The sequence below is a fragment of the Schistocerca cancellata genome, chromosome 4 (genome assembly GCF_023864275.1).
Source record: "Schistocerca cancellata isolate TAMUIC-IGC-003103 chromosome 4, iqSchCanc2.1, whole genome shotgun sequence".
Lineage (NCBI taxonomy): Eukaryota > Metazoa > Arthropoda > Insecta > Orthoptera > Acrididae > Schistocerca > Schistocerca cancellata.
This window is the reverse complement of record NC_064629.1, coordinates 192,588,825-192,609,587: the sequence shown is the minus strand read 5'-3', so window position 1 is coordinate 192,609,587 and position 20,763 is coordinate 192,588,825. Positions and strand designations below refer to the sequence as shown.

The following is a 20,763-nucleotide window of genomic DNA, read 5'->3' as shown; positions in this document are numbered from 1 at the left end:
GGACACTCCCGTATTTTCCTGGATCTCTTCAATCGAGTCAAATCGCTTCCCTTTCAGTGAAAATTTCAGTTTACAAAACAGGTAGAAGTCTGCAGAGGCCAAATCAGGGGAATATGGTGGTTGTGGAAGCACAGGAATTTTGAATTTGCCTTTCCGCAATGCAGACACTTTCTTCTGCATCTTTTCGCACAAATGCTCAAGGACACATTTGTAGTATTCCTGGTTAATTGTCTGTCCTCCAGGGGTAAATTCATGATGCACAATACCGGTAGAATCGAAAAAAATCATCAACATTGTCTTCACCTTCGACTGACTTTGCCATGCTTTTTTTGGTCATGGGGAAGCTGGAGTCTTCCGCTGCAAAGACTGCATTTTGGTTTCAGGATATACCCATTATTCGTCACCTGTAATTACCCTATTTAACAAATCTGGGTCATTTTTAGTCTGATTCATCAGTTCTTGGCACACTTCAAGTCGGTATTGTCTCTGGTCACTTGACAACACTTTTGGAATGAATTTTGCGGACACTCAACGCATGTTCAGATCTTCAGTTAAAATTGACTGAACTGCATAGAAACTTAAATTAAGTTCACCAGCCATCTCCCTAATTGTAATTCTATGATCAGAGCACACTAAGTCATAAGCTTTCACATTTTCATTTGTTTTTGAGGTGGAAGGACGGCCGGACTGTGGTTCATCTTCAAATGATTTGCGCCCACTTTTAAATCTGTTGAACCAGACAAAAACATTTGACTGGCTCATACAATTATCTCCAAAAGCTGTTTTTAATAGTTCGTAAGTCTTAGAAGCTGATTTCCCAGTTTTAAAACAAAATTTCAGACAAACTTGTTGCTCCATTTTTACGTCAATTTTCATGCAGACAGAATCCAGCAACAAGCCCTAACAGACCCACACTCAACCAGCTGCCACAACGAACTGGATAAAAGAAATGCAGTTTCCTGTCAAAGGGTGTTCAAGGACAAGGCAATGACTCACTTCCCACCCTCCATGTACCTGCCCACCAAACCAGTAAGCAGTACTGGATCCATTCTTAAAACTTTCCAATCACACCTTGTAACATCTATAAAACCTAAACACAATCTGAACAAACAAAACACTCCAAATCACATTTCAAAGAATCCAAAGGAAAACTAGCACACAGTGACAAAAATAATTGCCAGATTCTAGGAAGTTATTTTGTATGTCTGCTCAACTGAAAGGCTCCATAGATTGCATTCATTTATGAAAACAATCTAAACATCCATCCAGATTCCTCCACCAATAAAGAAAGAAATGAGGAAGATCATCCATGCACTGAAGGACAACAGGGCACTGGGTGATGATCTGATAACTGCTGAACTGCAGTGGCCTGCAGGGGATAAGGCAATCAATAAACTTGTAGCAACTATTCAAGAGATTTGGGAAAGTGATAAGCTTCTAAGTGGCTGGACCTCTACTGTAATCAGTAAGAAAGTAGACAGAACATATGTGAACAACAACTGAGGCATCTATCTCCTACTAAGTACTTACACGATCCTCTCAAAAGCTCTACAGAATATGGTGGTACAACAAATTGATCCACAATTTGTGGAATACAATGGGGGTTTCAGGAAGGGGCACTCACGCTGAGCAGATTATGAATGTAACGTCCATCCTTTCATATCTTAGGAACACTGAATTTGTGGTGATGTATGCCTCAATTGATTGAACCACCCTATTCAAATCCTCGAAGAGTTTAACTTAGATAACACAACAAAAGCCTATCTACAGCAAACCTTGACCAACAACACTTCCAAAGTGTAGCTACATGAAGAAATTTCTAATGTCTTTGAAATCAGGACAGGAATGAGGTATGGAGATGGATTGTCACCTACACTCTTCAACTGTGTTTTAGAAAGAGGCATCCAATACTGGTTGACAGATATGAGCAATTCAGGAGTAGAAATTGGGGTGAGCCTAGGCTACAGGTATATGAATTTTACAATCAACAGTCTAGTCTATGCTGATGATCTAGTGATTTTTTTTTAGACTCCATAGATATGGCAACAAAACAACCAACTGAAGAAACAGGCAGCTTCAAATCTCCTTTGAGAAGACGCACTACATGGCAAACATAAAATCAGCACCAAGAGAATTGGAGATCAGACAAGGGAACATTAAGCAATCAGGAAAGTTTAAATACATAGGTGAATGGATAGTAACTAAACTATCAGAGAAAGTAAGGTTCATGTCACACATTAAGAAAGTGGAAATAGGCTACCAGTTAACTAAAGGAACCTATAATAAGGGATTGATATCCTTAAGTGCCAAAATCAGACACTACTGCAATGTTATTTGTCCAGTGGCTCTTACAATGCACATGAAAGTTCTAATGGAGAAATCAAAGGCCAAAGAAAGAAAGATTCTGGAAAAAATACTGTGTCCTAACAAGGAAAAAGAACCCCAAACTATATAACCACATGGAGATGATAAGTTACACCATTTGGAAAAGGATTGTCTTTTATGGCCATGTGACATTAATGAGCCCAAGGATATTAACATACTTTTAAGGCAAGAAAACCAAAGGGGCATGGTTCACGTAAGTTGGAAAAGATCTACAACTGTCAATTTCTCCGAAAGATATCCAGGAGTGTGATTTGCTTAAGGAAAAACTATGAACACACAAAAGTTTCCACAAAACACTGAATCCGAAGAGAGGGAAGGTGTGGACCCAAGAGAGAAAAGAACAACAACCAAAATAAATGCAGCAGCATTGGGCAGCAGTGAAAAGTCAGAAAAAGATACAGTTGAATTGACATAGTCCCTACTTGGCCTAGACAAAGAAACATGCAAATTGTAAAACATGTGCTTGTACCATAAACACGAATGACAAACAGCTTCGTTTGCACAGTGCATACATTGTCGTCATTGCTGTAATTACTTAATGTTTTACTTTCAGCTATGTCACACATTAGTTCTTTAAAATAATGCTAGATTTGACAGTGTGAACTCTAAACCACATAAGAGAAAAACACATGGAAAACTATACTTTCTGTTAGTGCTCGGTGCCAGAATGGCTTGGACAATTCTGGTTGTCTGGTGACGTAAACATATCACTGACCAACGGTGGTGCAAAAGCCTGGCATACTCTAACATCCTATTCTAAGTTCCTTGCACAATGAGCTCAACAACATGTTCTGCTACTGGATGGTCAATTTTGCTCTTGGCCACAGTTTGCAAGTGACCATTCATTCAGCTGGACAACTGTTTGGTAGTCATACCGCCATAGAAGGCTGTGCAGAATTTAAAGCAGATTTGGTAGATGACATAATGTGACCAAGCATGTGTACATATATCTTTGTGTTTTTATAAGTTGATTCTGAAAATGGGCATTGTCCAAATGTTTAATTATTTCAATCATGTTTATGTGGGTGTTGACTCCTCAACTATATGATAAGCAATTCCTTTACTCCTTCCATGATTTGTATTCCACCCACGGCTTTCCAGTACCAAAATTCACCACCGCATTCATGTGTGGGACCATTAAGACCACATCATAAACTGATGAGCATTCACAGTTGTTTCTTGAAGTATTGCCAACGTGACCTTGCTGTGCTTGTACTACGAAAAATCGAAAGCAAGAGTCATTACTCTTTCTGAGGGCATACAGATGTACTGTACAGTTAAATAATGATGGTATCCTCTTCGGTAAAATATTCCAGAAGAAAACAGTCCTCCATTTGGATTTCCAGGCAGGGATTACTCAGGAGGATCAGTTACATGATGATGCATCCTCCTGGGTAACATATTCCAGAAGAAAACAGTCCTCGATTTGGATTACTCAGGAGGACGTTATCATGAAAAACAAAACAGTCTACAGATTGGAGTGTGGAATGTTAGATCCCTTATTTGGGAAGGTAGGTTACAAAATTCAAAAAAGGAAACAGATAGGTTGAAGGTCTGATATAGTGGGAATTAGTGAAGTTTGGTGGCAGGTTGAACAAGACTTCTGGTAAGGTGAGTACAGGGTGATATATACAAAATCAAATAGACGTAATGCAGGAGTAGGTCTAATAATGATTAAAAAAAATAGGAATGCAGGTTATCTACTATGAGCGGCATAGTGAACATATTATTGTAGCGAAGACAACATCCACCACAGCAGTACATTTTTACATTCCACCTAGCTCAGCAGATGATGAAAAGATTGAAATATAGTATGATGAGATAAAAGAAATTGTTCCAGTTGTTAAGGGAAAGGAAAATTAAACTGTAATGGGGGACTGCAGTTTAATACTAGAAAAAGGAAGAGAAGGAAAAATAATAGGAGAATATGGACTGGGGGGAAATGAATGAAAGAGGAAGCCACCTGATAGAGTTTTGCACAGAGCATAATTTAATGACCACAACACTTGATTTAAAAATCATGAAAGTAGGTTGTATACATGGAAAAGACCTGAAGACACTGGACACTTTCAGATCAATCATATAATGGTAAATCAGAGAATTCCGAACCAGTTTTTAAACTGTAAGACATTTCCAAGAGCAGATGTGGACTCTGACCACAATTTATTGATTAATGAACTGTAGACTAAAACTGAAGAATTTTGAAAATGGTAGGACATTAAGGGCCTGGATAAGCTGAAAGAACCAGGGATTGTTGAGAGTTCCAAAGAGAGCATTGGGCAGCGATTGACTGAAACATGGGAAAGGAATACAGCAAATACAAATGGGTAGCTTTGGGAGATGAAATAGTGAAGGCAGCAGAGGATCAAATAGATACAAAGACAAGGCCTAGTAGAAATCCTTGAGTATCATAGGAGATACTAAATGTAATTTATGAAAGGAGAAAATATTAAAATGCATCAAATGAAGCAGGCGAAAAGGAATACAAACATCTACAAAATGAGACTGATAGGAAGTACAAAATGGCTATGCAGGAATGGCTAGAGGACAAATGTAAGTCAATAGAAGCATGTATAACAAAGAAAAAGATAGATACCAATGACAGGAAAATTAAAGAGGCCTTTTGAGAAAAAAGAAGCAGCTATATGAACATCAAGAGCCTACGTGTAAAACTAGTACTAAGCAAAGAATGGAAAGCTGAGAGGTCGAAGGAATGTATAGAGAAATGGGAAATGAAACTGAAGGAAATATTACAGACAAGGAAGAGGAAGTAGATGAAACAGGAGATATGACATTAATGGAAGAATATGCCAGAGCACTGGAAAGCCTAAGCAGAAACAAGGCCCATGGAGTAGCTAATGTTCCCTCAAAACTACTGATACACTTGGGAAAGCCAGTCAAGACAATACTATTCCACCTAGTGCACAAGATACATGAGACAGGAAAAAAACCCCCAGACTTCAAGGAGAAAGTAATAATTCCAGTCCCAAAAAAAAAAATCAGGTACTGAAAAATGTGAATATTACCAAACTATAATTTTAATAAGTCATGGTTGCAAAATACTGGAACAAATTATTTACAGAAGACTGCAAAAACTGATAGAAGCTAGCCTTCGGTAAGATCAGTTTGGGTTCCAGAGAAATGTTGGAAAACCTACGACTTACCTTAGAAGATAGGTTAAAGAAAGACAAACCTATATTTATCAATTTTAAACCTACATTTATAGCTTTTGTACACATAGAGAAATCTTTTCACAATGTTGACTGGAATACACCTTTCAAAATTCTGAAGCTAGTAGGTGTAAAATATAGCAGGCGAAAGGTTATAGGGTATTTGGGAGGGGGGTAAAATTATGCATGGATCAAAAGTATGCATCATGCCTTCAGGTCCCTAAAGCAGAAGTTCACCATTCGTCCACGAGGCAGCGTATATATCATCATGTCCTCAGTTCTATTCTGGATGCTTACAGCTGGAGAAAATTCAGTAAGTCACTTTTGTATGTTTTTGATGTAAAATTTATATAGGTTTGACTGAATGTTATGTGAATCTAAATGTATTTAAAAATTAGATAAACTCTAAACTCTGTACCCTTACTGGCAGCTATAAGCTTTCAATATCCTCTCTTACAACACCACGACTTTAGATGTGTATGTAACCTGTAGATTGCTGAAAAAGAAAATAGCAAAATGGGGTAAACATATGTAGGTCTAATGGGGCAGAAGTTCACAGGGCATACTTTTACCGCATAATCTGTGCTTTGACTTATATAGTGTATTCAAACAATTTTTGTTGGTGTTTATTACCTTAGATACCTCATTATTCACCTTAGAGAACTTAAATTAATTGTTCTTTTCTGTAGCTTTTCTTTCATTGCATAGTGGTTTTTTCAAACATACCTTCTTCTAAAACACCATTTGAATATAATCATGTCTTCCACAGTAGCATTTGTTTGCTAGAAACCAAACATGAACATCAACTCGACAGTCATTAACAGTCTTGCTCTACCACCAACCTTCTGGCCTTATTGAAAACAAGAGCTCAGGATGGCAAGCATTCAAAGCTACCAGGTTTTCAGAGATTGCCTTATACACACATCTTAAAACTAGAAAAGGTAGTGAGCATTTCAGCTGATTCACCTTTTTTTATTTTTTTATTTTTATTGGAGGAAAGACAAGCAATAGTGCAACAGTCAATAAACATTTTTTTCAGACTTAGTGTCAGATCAATACGAGATTTAGTTTTTGAATTCGTCAAAAAACACTGTGTTCCTAATTTGTTTTTCCATGTATTTATTTGCAATCTTTTTTTTCAGTAGGGGATACAAATAAGCAATTCTTACTTTTGGCCCAGGCCTGCATCTTCTGCACCACACAGTACGGGGTAAATTACACATAACTATTTTTTAGGAAAAATTTTATTACTCCTTTAACAATAATCAGAGTTAATCCTTTAACAATAATCAGACGACAATGAAACTTCTACAAAATGTTACCAAGATGTCGAACTTGGTGTTGGATGTGTAACTGATATAATATTACTGCAAGTTTAAAAAAAATATATTTAGTACAATAAAAAATGTGTACTTTTACCCCCAGTTACTAACTTGTACAGAAACAAGATGGCAGTTTTAAGAGTCAAAGGGTATGATAGGGAAGCAGTGGTTGAAAAGGGAGTGAGACAGGGGTGTAGCCTATCCCCAATGTTATTAATTCTGTACATTGAGCAAGCAGTAAAACAATCGAAATAAAAATTTGGAGAAGGAATTAAAGTTCAGAGGGAAGGAATTAAAGTTCAGAGGGAAGAAATAAAAATTCTGAGGTTTGCTGATGACATTGTAATTATGCCAGAAACAGCAAGTGACTTGAAAGAGCAGTTGAACTGAATAATTTAAATATACAGAAATCTTTTCTGAAGACATTTGTCTTGAGTGTAGCCTTGTATGGAAGTGAAATGTGGACTATCAGCAGTTCACACATGAGGATGATAGAAGCTTCTGAAGTGTGATGCTACTGAAGAATGCTGAAGATTATTTTGGTACACTGTGTAACTATTGAAGAAGTACTGAACAGAATTGGGAAGAAAAGAAATTTATGGCATAACTTCACTAAAAGAAGGGATTGGTTGATAGGACACAGTCTGAGACATCAAGGAGTCTTCAATTTAGTACTGAAGGGAAGTGGGGGCGGGGGTGGTAAAAATTGTAGAGTGAGACCAAAAGATGAATACAATCAGCAGGTTCAAAAGGATGTAGGTTGTAGTAGATACTTGGGTATGAAGAGGCTTGCACAGGATAGAGTAGCATGGAGAGCTCAATCAAATGAGTCTTCAGGCTGACGACGATAACAACAACAACAGAATACTATCCCAGATGTACATCCAAAATGCGGTGGAACATTCACATTCTTGAACTGTAATCATCACACAATCTCAATGACCGACACTACTTAGAATACAGTTTTAGCTTCACTATTACAAACAGCCATGGGCTAAATAAAGAAACCATGTAATAGTAGGTAAATATGTGGCAAAGCAGGTAAATTACAGTGAATGAGCACTGACATCGAAATAAGTGTCCAAGGAATAGAAAAGCAACTGGAATCACTCAACAGAGGAAAGTCCACTGGACCTGATGGGATACCAATTCGAGTCTACACAGAGTACGCGAAAGAACTTGCCCCCCTTCTAACAGCCGTGTACCGCAAGTATCTAGAGGAACAGAAGGTTCCAAATGATTGGAAAAGAGCACAGGTAGTCCCGGTCTTCAAGAAGGGTCGTCGAGCAGATGCGCAAAACTATAGACCTATATCTCTGACGTCGATCTGTTGTAGAATTTTAGAACATGTGTTTTGCTCGAGTATCATGTCGTTTTTGGAAACTCAGAATCTACTATGTAGGAATCAACATGGATTCCGGAAACAGCGATCGTGTGAAACCCAACTTGCTTTATTTGTTCATGAGACTCAGAAAATATTAGATACAGGCTCCCAGGTAGATGCTATTTTTCTTGACTCCCGGAAGGCGTTCGATACAGTTCCGCACTGTCGCCTGATAAACAAAGTAAGAGCCTACGGAATATCAGACCAGCTGTGTGGCTGGATTGAAGAGTTTTTAGCAAACAGAACACAGCATGTTGTTATCAACGGAGAGACGTCTACAGACATTAAAGTAACCTCTGGCGTGCCACAGGGGAGTGTTATGGGACCATTGCTTTTCACAATATATATAAATGACCTAGTATATAGTGTCGGAAGTTCCATGCGGCTTTTTGCGGATGATGCTGTAGTATACAGAGAAGTTGCAGCATTAGAAAATTGTAGCGAAATGCAGGAAGATCTGCAGCGGATAGGCACTTGGTGCAGGGAGTGGCAACTGACCCTTAACATAGACAAATGTAATGTATTGCGAATACATAGAAAGAAGGATCCTTTATTGTATGATTATATGATAGCGGAACAAACACTGGTAGCAGTTACTTCTGTAAAATATCTGGGAGTATGCGTGCGGAACGATTTGAAGTGGAATGATCATATAAAATTAATTGTTGGTAAGGCGGGTACCAGGTTGAGATTCATTGGGAGAGTCCTTAGAAAATGTAGTCCATCAACAAAGGAGGTGGCTTACAAAACACTCGTTCGACCTATACTTGAGTATTGCTCATCAGTGTGGGATCCGTACCAGATCGGGTTGACGGAGGAGATAGAGAAGATCCAAAGGAGAGCGGCGCGTTTCGTCACAGGGTTATTTGGTAACCGTGATAGCGTTACGGAGATGTTTAACAAACTCAAGTGGCAGACTCTGCAAGAGAGGCGCTCTGCATCGCGGTGTAGCTTGCTCGCCAGGTTTCGAGAGGGTGCGTTTCTGGATGAGGTATCGAATATATTGCTTCCCCCTACTTATACCTCCCGAGGAGATCACGAATGTAAAATTAGAGAGATTAGAGCGCGCACAGAGGCTTTCAGACAGTCGTTCTTCCCGCGAACCATACGCGACTGGAACAGGAAAGGGAGATAATGACAGTGGCACGTAAAGTGCCCTCCGCCACACACCGTTGGGTGGCTTGCGGAGTATAAATGTAGATGTAGATGTAGATGTAGATCTGCATTGTTACAGAGGAAGACTGTGCCAGCTGCTAACATTAGTGCTGCAGAAAAGGTGGAGCTGCTTTTATATCCGATTCCAGACACGTTTGTTTGGTGTAGGGTCTGGAATTTTGAAAGTGACTACAGATAAAGTTTTAAAATCTCAAAGGAGTACAAGACACATTTATGTTATGTCAGGGTTGATGATACTGTGTTAGAATGTGAGGTTCTGGAGCTGCACTAATGCAGGAAGAGTACACAGTTACAGAACTTCTCGCACATATTTCTGTGTGATCAATGGATAAGAAACCATGCACAATGGTAACCCCAGTCATGGGACTAGCTGTTCTGGCAGTGTTTCTAAAACTACTCAGGACCTCTCCATACTCATTTCCTCTGGTCATCTGCTCGTAATAAACCCAGTCACTTTTCACAAGTTAACAGGTGAAGCCATGAGGGTTGGTCAAAAAGACCTCATTCTGTTAGATAAAATGATACCGTACTTGGCAACAAAAGACTGCAAACCTATGACACAGCAAGTCTTTCAATGCTGAATTGCAACAATTTTAGACTTGTCAATGTTTAATGAATTATAACCGACAGGGAGCTTTGAAACTTTGCTGCTGCTTGAACATTCCATAACCACAATTTTCTAATGTTTATTCAACTAAACTGAGTATCAGCAGCAGCAGCAGCAAACTGACATTCACCTATGGATAATGGCCTTCTCTTTACTTTTCTCTGCACAGAAGTCTTCAGTTACAGATCTCTGTGTTGTTCCTCCATGTTTCTAATGTTAACTACACAATTTCCATTAAGCTGTTGCCCTGTCCTTTCTTATGTTTCTGAAACCAGCAGTTTTCTTATCTCTTTGAATCCAGCAGTGAACTTCTGTGGTCTGCCTACCATCCAGTCACATGGCTACATTTCCTGTTCACCTCCATTTAATTTTCACTTGTCATAATTATGTCTGCCAGATCAGTCTGCTTCTTGATCTGTTTGTTTGTTTTCCTATCTCCTTGTAATTCCAAATATGCTTGTCTCCAATGCACACTGTACAACCCTCATTTCTTAATTAAAAGTCTATATTTCACTCCCATATGTCAAAACCGGTAATATATACTGACTGTAAACTTTTTATTTCAGAAAAATTGGAAGTTTTGAATTCATTCTTTTATGCAGAATACAGCCTTTGTTACGATAGTTGTATGCACCAAGTTGAAAGTGTGTGTCGCACCAAAATATGAACCTGGAGGAGTACAGGTATGAGCCAATAACAACCTAAAGCCTTTAATCTGTCCATGAAACATGCTGGGCTGGAGTAATTCACAGTGCACTTGGCTGAGAAAGGCAAGGTTTGAATCCCAGTTGGAGACAAAATTCTAACTTCACACATGAATCATAAGAATTTTAGTTTTTCAACACCAGTTTACTTTACCAAAACAAAACCAAGCCACTTTTACCTTCCTGTTTACTTCATTTCCTGTCAACCCAATAAGATGTCTTCAGCTGCCCTAAATACAAATTCTCATAAACAGTTTCTATGACTTCACTGTCATTTTTGTACAGTTTCCTTTTCAGCTTTTAACTGTACATTATCTGAGTATTACATTTATATTTAGACTCCACAAGCCATAAACAAGCTGTATTAATTTGTTCTAATAATCATACTACAAGTAAACAGAACAATTTCATCAGCAAAACAATGGAAATTGTGATTTGTTCCATTACTATGTATTCTCTCTAAGTTTTCCTTCTAGAGGAAACAAAAACTTCCTCCAGAACTGCTGAGAATAACTTCTGTGTATGATATTTTCTTTTCCATCTCCCTTTTCAATTATGAATTTCTTGCTATTTTGATGAGTCTAATGGGATCTGCACAATTCACATATACAAAGCACTGATGTAAGCAGAAGCAATTCTACGTTTCTAAAAGGCTGGTGGTACACATTTTGCTGAAATCGAGATAATAGCTTTAACAATCTCTATGAACCACAGGCTAGACGTTAATTCATATTCAATACTTCATTTCACTGTAATAAAACTGAGAACAGCTAAGACATTATGTTTGGCCAGTCACTGATACTACACTCGGACACAGTCTTCTATTAATTTAAGAAATAAAGGAACATCTGCTACAACATGATTATAAGTTCCCCTGAAAATATGACCAAAAACAGTTAGCAGCAAGAGCAACAAACTTTGTTGTGAAGGTGTAGTTACCTATTAGAGATGCTAGAATCTTTTCTGGCATGTAATATCACATTACAAAATCCTTTCAAAACAAAATTAAATCACTGTACAACAATGTGCTTGGGTAGTGTAAATTACTGATCACTCACTCCTCCAAAATCACAACTGACATTTATTAATTAATAGGCTTCCAACAGGCTTGGACTACCACTGCAAGAAAGTGCCTTTTCATTTGGAGATCATAAATGCTGCACAATATCACATTTTGAAATAATAATAATAAATAAAAACAGGTAAACTGCCAATAGTTTCTATTTTCAACACAGGCAAGTAATTTTCAAACATTTTCAACTACACAAAGTTTATGTTCTCATTCCTTCCAGATATTGGCAAGGAAACAGAACCCATATAGTAGGCTTGGCAGTGATATCAGAGGAAGTTCTGAGAAATTGAAGTAACTGGCTGCCTCCCCTCCATTATTTTCATGTAAATCACTATGTTAAGTGTGCACTAATATAAATAAAGGCAACTAAAAGCAAATTACAGCAAGTATCCAAAACTGCAAAATGCCCAAACAGAAAATTTACTTAGAGATAATGACAAATAAGAAGTAAAGTTTAAAATTATACTCACTGCACATGTAACTTTTCCCAAAATGTCTTCTGGTATAGCTTCGTGAAGCCTTTTCAAAAGTTTATCAAAACATGTTGCCATAAGTTCCATATATATCCACACATCAGATTCAGTAATGTAGCATCCCAAGCATTGGACAATAAATGGACAATCATGAGATTTTAATACAACATCCAAATCCATTATTATTCGTTTATTTTCTTCGCTATTGCCTGATCTTCTCATTTGCTGCAATTCGAAAGAAAAGAGCATAGCACACATTCAGAAATACCAAAATCCTCGTTTTCACACATGTTTAATTATATAAAACAAGTTACACCATCAACAATCAAATGGCTGGGTTTATGAGATTCAAATACTCCACTCACTTCAGATTATGTAAGTGACAGAAAAGGAAATTGCTCTAAAGCAATTAGAAACTGAGGAATTCTTACAGTTTTCTTCGCTGTTTGATCTACGAAAAATATGTAACTGACCTAACAACATGTAATTGATATAAGCACATAATTATCAAACCCAAAATTATCTGCTGATCCTGTTCAGCTAACATACAGTTTCTCTAAAATACCAATGCTCGACATCAAAACTTTCCCTTTGGAAGTTACTTTTACAGTGCAGAAAGTGTTGCATTTGAATAAAAGCTTCCAAAATTAATTCCACCAACAGAGCAAAATGGGAAAAAATTCCTTTTTAAGACAATAGGTTTAATCAGATGATGAGAGATCTGAAAAAAAGCGTGAATTCTATCATTAAACAGATAGCTGTCATATGTGTTACATATTTACAAAAATACTTTGGAAGAAGGCAGTTCAAATTCCTGTGCAGCCAACACATTTAGGTTTTTCTGTGGTTTCCCAAAATCCCTTAGGGCAAAGTATCCTTGAAAAGGATACTCCCAATTTCCTTAGCCATCCTTCCTCAACCCAAGCTTGTGAGCCATCTCTAGTGACTTCGTCATCAACAGAACATTAAAAACTAATCTTCCTTCCTGCATCCAAATCCAAGAAAATAATGGAAATGGTTTCGATCCACTGATAGGAAACAAAGATGAAGAATTTCAGTTCTTCACTTGTTTGGGCATTGTATCCCCAGTTCCTGCACAATTACCTAAAGCAGTTTTTTGTAGCTGAACAGAGGCATAGAAAATACTTCAATCTAACCGGTGAAGAAATGGTTCACATAAATCAAAAGTACAAGTTGTAGATCAAGATAAAACATACTGCTCAAAAGAATTAGGGGAACATGACTTTGGATGTCTGCCATATTCCACTTAGCAATAACTGAGTTACGTTATCAAATTATACCTTTATCTTTGACAAATTAAGTACACAACAAATCACATTACACTCTCGAGCATTTGCACAAAAAGAACTGAAATGTCCAACATATGTTGAAAACAATGTGGAACCAAGTATTCATTCTGTCATTATGGGCACTTTTCATTGGAATTTGAAAGCTTCAGTAACAAAGAGCAGCCTGAAGGATTCCCTTAGAAGAATTTCCCTGCAACTCTAGCAACAAATTTCTTAGCTGATCCAATTGGCGCATACGTTATGGCCAAAGCCCAAAAACCAGCCAGATCGGGAATTGGCCAATCATATCACACTTTGACCGAAAGGATTGACCAAAGTCCAACTACTTGAAAGAATCTCATATACCCAACTTTGTCCAGCCATTCCACGAATTGGTCAGAGACTCGTGGGCAAAATGCAATGTGACTGCACACGTCGTGAAGTCCCCTGGCTAAATCGGACAGCGTTCTGTGATGAGGCAACAATGAGCAGTAGCCAGTACTTTTCTCACTTTCAGTGTCAACTGTGTCGTGCATGTGGTAGATGCTGCTTTTTGGAAAAGGCCCTACGTCTGCACCTTGTTTTTCTTCCTGACAAATTGGATTAATTGTGAGTACTTTTATGTTTCCTGGTATTTGTGCATCTTTCAGATTTGGTAAGGAATCGTCGATTAATTACACGAGCAACTTTTTGTCAAAATAAAAGATGAGTCAGAAATACTAATAACTTAAAATGACACCTGAAACATTTGAAGGGAACCACAGAAAATCTAAATTTGAATACCCAGATGGGGATTTGAACCACATTCCTCTCGAATGCAATCATGCACTACAAGATCTTTCCTATGCAGCTAGTAATAGAAATATTACTGTTATTGCTGTGAAATTTATGGTCCTTCTCTGTTTCGAGAGGGAGGAAGGGCAACACTGCCCCCTCCTTGAGAGGGAAACCCTTTTTAAAAAAAAACAACCAACCAAAACAACCCACTCACAAGCTCCGTGAAGGCTCAAGCGACACTGACCAGCCATTGTGCCATCCTCTGCCTTGCTGTATGATGAGGATGAGAGTGGGACATGTAGTAAGCACACCACTCATCCAGCCGTTTTGCTGACTTTCCGGACTGTGAAGCTGGTACTACTCTATCACGTAGCTCCTTAATTGGCATCACAAGGCTGAGTGCACGCTGTACCAGTCTTTCCACCAAGGAAAAAATCCTTGGCAGCTCCAGGAATTGAAACTGGGTCCTCCGCATGGCAGTCATCCACGCTGCTCACTCATCTACGGAGGTGGACTTAAGTTCTCATGAGCCAGATTTAATTAAAAACAGACATAAATTATTTCATTGTACATTCCATGTACTGCAGCATGCAGTATAAGATTTGCTAATGTCCAGGTGCAGTGTCTCAAGCATAAGGTAGTATGTAACACAGCTCCACATACAGAAAGGAAAATTGTATTCTGTTAGAAAATAAAGAAAAGGCAAATGCACTCCTCAGCACGGTTGAAACAGCAGTCCATACAAGTACCTTCAGTCAACATGTACCAACAAGGAGTTGTGACACATAAACAAAAGTTGGTAGGCATGTTTGTTTATCTGAAAGGAGATGTCTATTCAAATTTCACGCCAGTCGTATCAGAGTGGCACTAGTAGCGCCACTATGAGGATGCAAATCAGGTTTGCTTTAAATACATGCTGTAACCATCTTGATCATTAGTTATCTTTGAGACTGGATGCACTGAGTTGATGTTAGTCAAGAATTCCTTTTAGGTGACAAATACGCCATTATCGACACCTCACTTAATTTGGAGGCAATCGTGTAATAGGTCTATGAGAAGCTGCAGAAAAACTTGGTGGGAATGTAGCCACAGAACAAAATGCCTCTGGTGCATCATACTGCATCTGCAGTAGGAATCTAAGCAGCAGTTGGCACCACAGCGACACAACAAATTGTCACAAATTGGTTACTTCAAGGACAGCTCTGTGCCAGATGCCCTGTAGCGTGCATTCCACCGACCTCAAACCACTGCCATTTGCGACTTCACTGGTGTCACCTACACCTGGAGTTATGGTCTGGGATACAATTTCGCGTGACAGCAGGAGCACTCTCACTGTTACCCCCACGCATCCAGACTGCAAATTTGTGGGTCAATCTGTTGATTCTACCTGTTACACTGCCATTCATTAACAGCATTCCAGGAAGTGTCTTTAAACTGGCTAATGTTCGCTCACATACTGATGTTGTAACCCAACGTGCTCCACAGATTGTCAATGTGTTGCTTTAGCCTGCTCAATCACCAGATCTGTCTCCATCCACCAAATATCAGACGACAACTCCAATGTTGTTCACAAACAGCATTTACCATCCCTGTATTGACCAGCCAAGTGCAATAGGCATGAAACTCTATCCCACAAACTGACATCCAGCACCTGTACAACACAATGTGTGCATGTTGCATTCGACAGTCTGGCTCTTACACAGGTTATTAATGTACCAGCATTTCACATTTGCAATGGCTTATCTCATGCTTACATTAACTTGTGATCTTGCAATGATAATCTCTTAAAAATGTTACCTAGACAAATGTATTCACAAAATTTCATTACTCTACATTAATGGTGTTTTTTTTGTGTTTTTCCCCATCAGTGTATATGAGTACAATAGTTTCAGACGATCTACCATGTATGCCTGATGTCATGATCTCTTACTCCCTTGGATTTTACTTTGGTCTTTTGCCCTTGTGGCCCCATAGGCTGCAAGATTCTCTGCAGGTGGACAGTATGTGTGGTGCAGTTCCACATGCCTGAGCCTAATTACAGAATGACACTTATCATTGTACTAAGGGACAGGTCACCTATTATTCTAGTTCAATGACTTTTAAACTGCTGCTTCCATAGCATTGAGAGTCATTCTTATCAAGTGATTCACACAGTTCTCACCATCATCTTAGAGTTAAGAAACAGTCTGTTGATTGAACAACATCCAGTTTGTTATGTTCAGTATCCTTCTAGGCACAATTTTTGGAGTGAATGTTCTATGAAAGGATGGATCCAAATATGAATATGGTCAACACACTAAAAGGCACCATCCGCTCTTCTTACTGAGCATGGTGGCAGAGATGCAGAAAGAGAGATCAGTGGCAGAGGATGGGTCTGTTGCAGTACTTCAGTGTATGTTACACCCATATTGAGAAGAAATAGATCCTCTCACACGAGGCTCTTTGGAGAGGGCCTCTCTGTCAAGGGCATCTTCGTGTGACAAATGAAGGTCATGTAGCGTTACACCACATAGAATGTGCAATTTTACAGCAAATGCTTCAATATCAGTCATTAGAGGTGCAATCATAGAGTGCATGATCCAGTCATGGCTGTGGCCTCATTTCCATGTAGGTCATTCTTTCAGTTGATGATGTGTATCTCCCGCAGACACAAGTATGGGAATCTTCTCTGTGGACAACACTCTGCTTTTCCATGGGTGTTCTGAACCCATCCAGGTTCATTCATAATACATGATGTGCTTATGCGTGTGGTTTATCATTTTCCCATTTCTATCTTTTGAGATGCAAAATTGGAAAATCTAAATCAGGGGTGGTTACTGATTTGGTTGTTCAGGTAACTAGGTGACTAGTGTTTCATAAATCAGCAGTCATCCTAATCTTTGTTGAAGAGAGAGCAGTACCAGATGATGCTCTAATGCTCCACTCTATTAAAACACAGTGCAGAAACATATGAACTCACAATGTGCTGTGTAAGTGTGGACATAGGCATGATGAAATTAGCAACAACAATCAGGGAGATAATGGAACTGAGGGCTCAAACAATGAACTTAATAATGCCTAGAACCTCCAACGAGATTTTCTAAACTTTATTGACGATGAGGTAACTGGCACAAAAATTCCGTGTAAAAATAGTACAGGTATTTAAACAAAGTTTTTTATATGGTTCATGCAACAATGATGCTGAGTAGGGGAGGGTGGGTGGAGTATCGGCTGATGAAACAATATCTGTTAAGAAATAACCTACTCAAGAACAATGAAACAGACAGACAGGGAGATGGAGGGAGGGAGGGAGGGAGGGGGAGGAGGAGGGAGGGAGGGGGAGAAGGAGGAAGAGAGGGGGAGAAGGAGGAAGAGAGGGGGAGAAGGAGGGAGGGAGGGGGAGAGGGAGGGGGAGAGAGGGGGAGGGGGAGGGGGGAGGGGGGAGAGAGAGAGAGAGAGAGAGAGAGAGAGAGAGAGAGAGAATCATGGAACAGATCGATTTCAAAAATTGCACCACCAACATTCAACTAAAATATACATCACCTGTTGGAGTCTCACCATGACAAAAAGACACTTGGGTCCAGACACTCACTTTCCCACATGACTATGACTATGGCCTAACTACTGACATAACTGATTCCAGGGTGACCCTGCAAGACATCACTGAATTCTCATTTCAAGTCTGCTAAGATGCTGTGTGTGCAGTCTTGTTATCACAAATTCTGATGTGCCCCAGTTCCCAACAGAATGACAGCCTTTTATCTTGAATCTGAAGGGAACATACAGTGAGTAATCCTAGATGTTCTGAACTAGCTTCTCTGCTGGATACTTTTTCTGGATGCTCTGCCGAGCATGTTAGGATTCAGAACAAATGAGGAAAGCCTTTGAGCAAGCAGATCTTACCTGCTTGAGAATCATCTGGATTACATGTAACTTGACAATGACGATACTGAATTCTGTTGGCAAGCAAATCCTTAGGACATTGTCTGGGGAAACAATGGAACAGCTAAGTCCCATTGCTCAGAACTGTCTGTGTAAACCACTGTTATTACGGTGCTCGATTAAAATACGAAGGAATGCATGCTGATAAACAAAGTTTGTTGTATTGAACTTGTTGCACACAAGTAAATTAAAACTTACCTTGAATCTCACCATCAGACAAGATGGCTATTTGCTCCAACACTGTGGGAAAATCTATTATAAGCTATTTCATCCGGATCCTAATGGCTTTGCAGGTCATGGCTGGGGAATTAAGAACGATGATGGATGCTGGAGACTGACTGACTTAGTTCTAAAGACATGTTGTACAATCAGAAGCTGCCATCAAATAGTACATGGTGGTTCACTGGTAGTGGCACAGAGGATACGGATACAAGCCCCAGTTGCCAGTCTGATACCCACACAGTGTACTGCATCCAACGTCTTTAAGTAGGAACAGCAAGCCCAAATGTAAATAGTACAGCCACAGTCTAACAAAACCATACATGAAAAAATAAAATTTACTATGGTGATGGAGAAAGATGGTTGCTTGCTGTTTTTTGACATCTTGGTGCGACATAAGAGTGATGGCGCAATTCGGCATTCAGTGTTTCGATTTTAAAGATCTTGATCCACCAAGCCCATACCATCTCAGAAACTGATAGCCTGTAAACAGAACTGGAACACATATAAATTGTGTTCTTGAACAACAGATATTAATCTCGTCCAGTACAAAGAATACTACAGACGTACAAACAACAGAACAAGGAAGAGGATGAGGCCTTCAAATCGACTGCCTGTCTACCATGTATTGGGAATGTTTCATCTAAAATGGGCAGAATATTAACAAGAGATACAGTTAAAGTAATCTTTCGACCTCCTTTCAAAATATTAGTGCTTCTAGGATCCACTCAAGATGACTTACGAGTTGCGCAAAGCAGGTGTTTGCAGGATTTCGTGTGAATGTGGCAAATCTTATGTAGGACAAGCGATGCACATTGTGCAAGATTTCATTATAGTGGCATACTCACCTCCTCCAAGCAAATAAGTCCACTATTGCTGAACACTCTATTTCCACTGGTCATTTGATGAAATATAATGAAACAGAAATTGTGGCCCACGCTTCACACTTTTGGAGTTCAATCATCAGTGGAAACAAGACTGTCTGGGTCCTTTATGAATCAAGACAGCAGTTTTCCATTAAATTCCAAGATAGGACTATAGAAAAACTTCGTTCTGTATATAATCAGTATTGTCCTGCGGTCTTACCATGTGATGACAATTGTTTTGATATCAAAGAAGTGAGGTTTCATGAAAGTGGGCACGCAGAACTACACACATACATACAGTGGAAACGCATGCGCTCAAGCAACACGTGCATAATGCCAACTAGGACACCACATGTGTGCTGGGGGATCTTAAATAGGGGAGCTCAGTGTACTGCTCATCAGTATTCTCCTGAAGATGGGCACAACACTCTGTGCCGAAATGTTTTACTAGCATGTTACAAATGTCCGGCAGCTCACCCGAAATTTTATACAACAATCTGTATGTCAGAAAAGTTTAAAATTTCACACAGTGTTTCATCTGTTGAAATTTTAAAACACCTGCTTTTGTGACCAATTGAAAAGCTATTGTTGCAAGAGAGAAGCGTCGGTCAATAACAAAATCATCAACAAATAAAGAAATCTTCACTGGAGTCTTCACTATGTCAGTTACGTTGTTTATAGCAATAGCAAAGAGGGTGACACTTAAAATGCTTCCTTGGGGGACATCATTGTATTGTATAAAACTCTCTGACTGCAAGTCTCCTACAAAGTAATGGACTGACCACTCTGCAAGGGAGTGCTTTAATAAAAGTAGCAACCTTCCACGGAAGCCCAGTTGTGAAGCTAGCTAAGTATGTTATACCTCCACATAGCGTCGTAAGCTTTTTCTATCAAACAATATCTCTATACAGCTGTCTGCACAGGAAACATTCCTGTAGAGCTGCTCCAGGAGGGTCAGGTTGTCTAGGGTAGAATGATACTTTTTGAATTCACAATGGTAGTAGTTACCAAGTTTCTTCCTCTCTAAAACCCAAACTAGACAGCAGTTTATCATCCACTCAAGGGTCTTTCCTATGCAATTGGTGATGGCAACACTACAGTAACTGCTTGTGGACATACTGTCTGACTTCCTTTGTTCTGGAGGGGTATTAGTATGGATTCTCACCATAAGCCTGAGAACAATCCCTGTGATCACATGCAGTTGAAAAGATCTAGGAGGACTGACGAAGGAAAAGCTCAAACTGAGCAAGGATCTGAAGGGAAACCAACAGCATTATTTTCAAAGGAATAATCCCAGAATTTATCTTAACTGGTTTAAGGAAGCCTAGGAAAAATTAAATCTGATGGACAGGCAATGGTTTGACCCCAGTTCCTCCCAAATGTGAGTCCAGTGCCTTA

General features: G+C 39.1%; 1 protein-coding gene across 1 annotated transcript in view; it reads right to left on the bottom strand.

Annotated features, from left to right (window-relative positions):
* LOC126183291 (dual specificity mitogen-activated protein kinase kinase 7-like) overlaps positions 1–20,763 on the bottom strand; it is a 172,604-nt gene that overhangs the window by 90,686 nt on the left and 61,155 nt on the right. Inside the window, exon 4 of the mRNA XM_049925128.1 lies at positions 12,291–12,518. Within this exon, the coding sequence (XP_049781085.1) occupies positions 12,291–12,518 (228 nt within the window). The remainder of the gene's footprint in view (positions 1–12,290; positions 12,519–20,763) is intronic.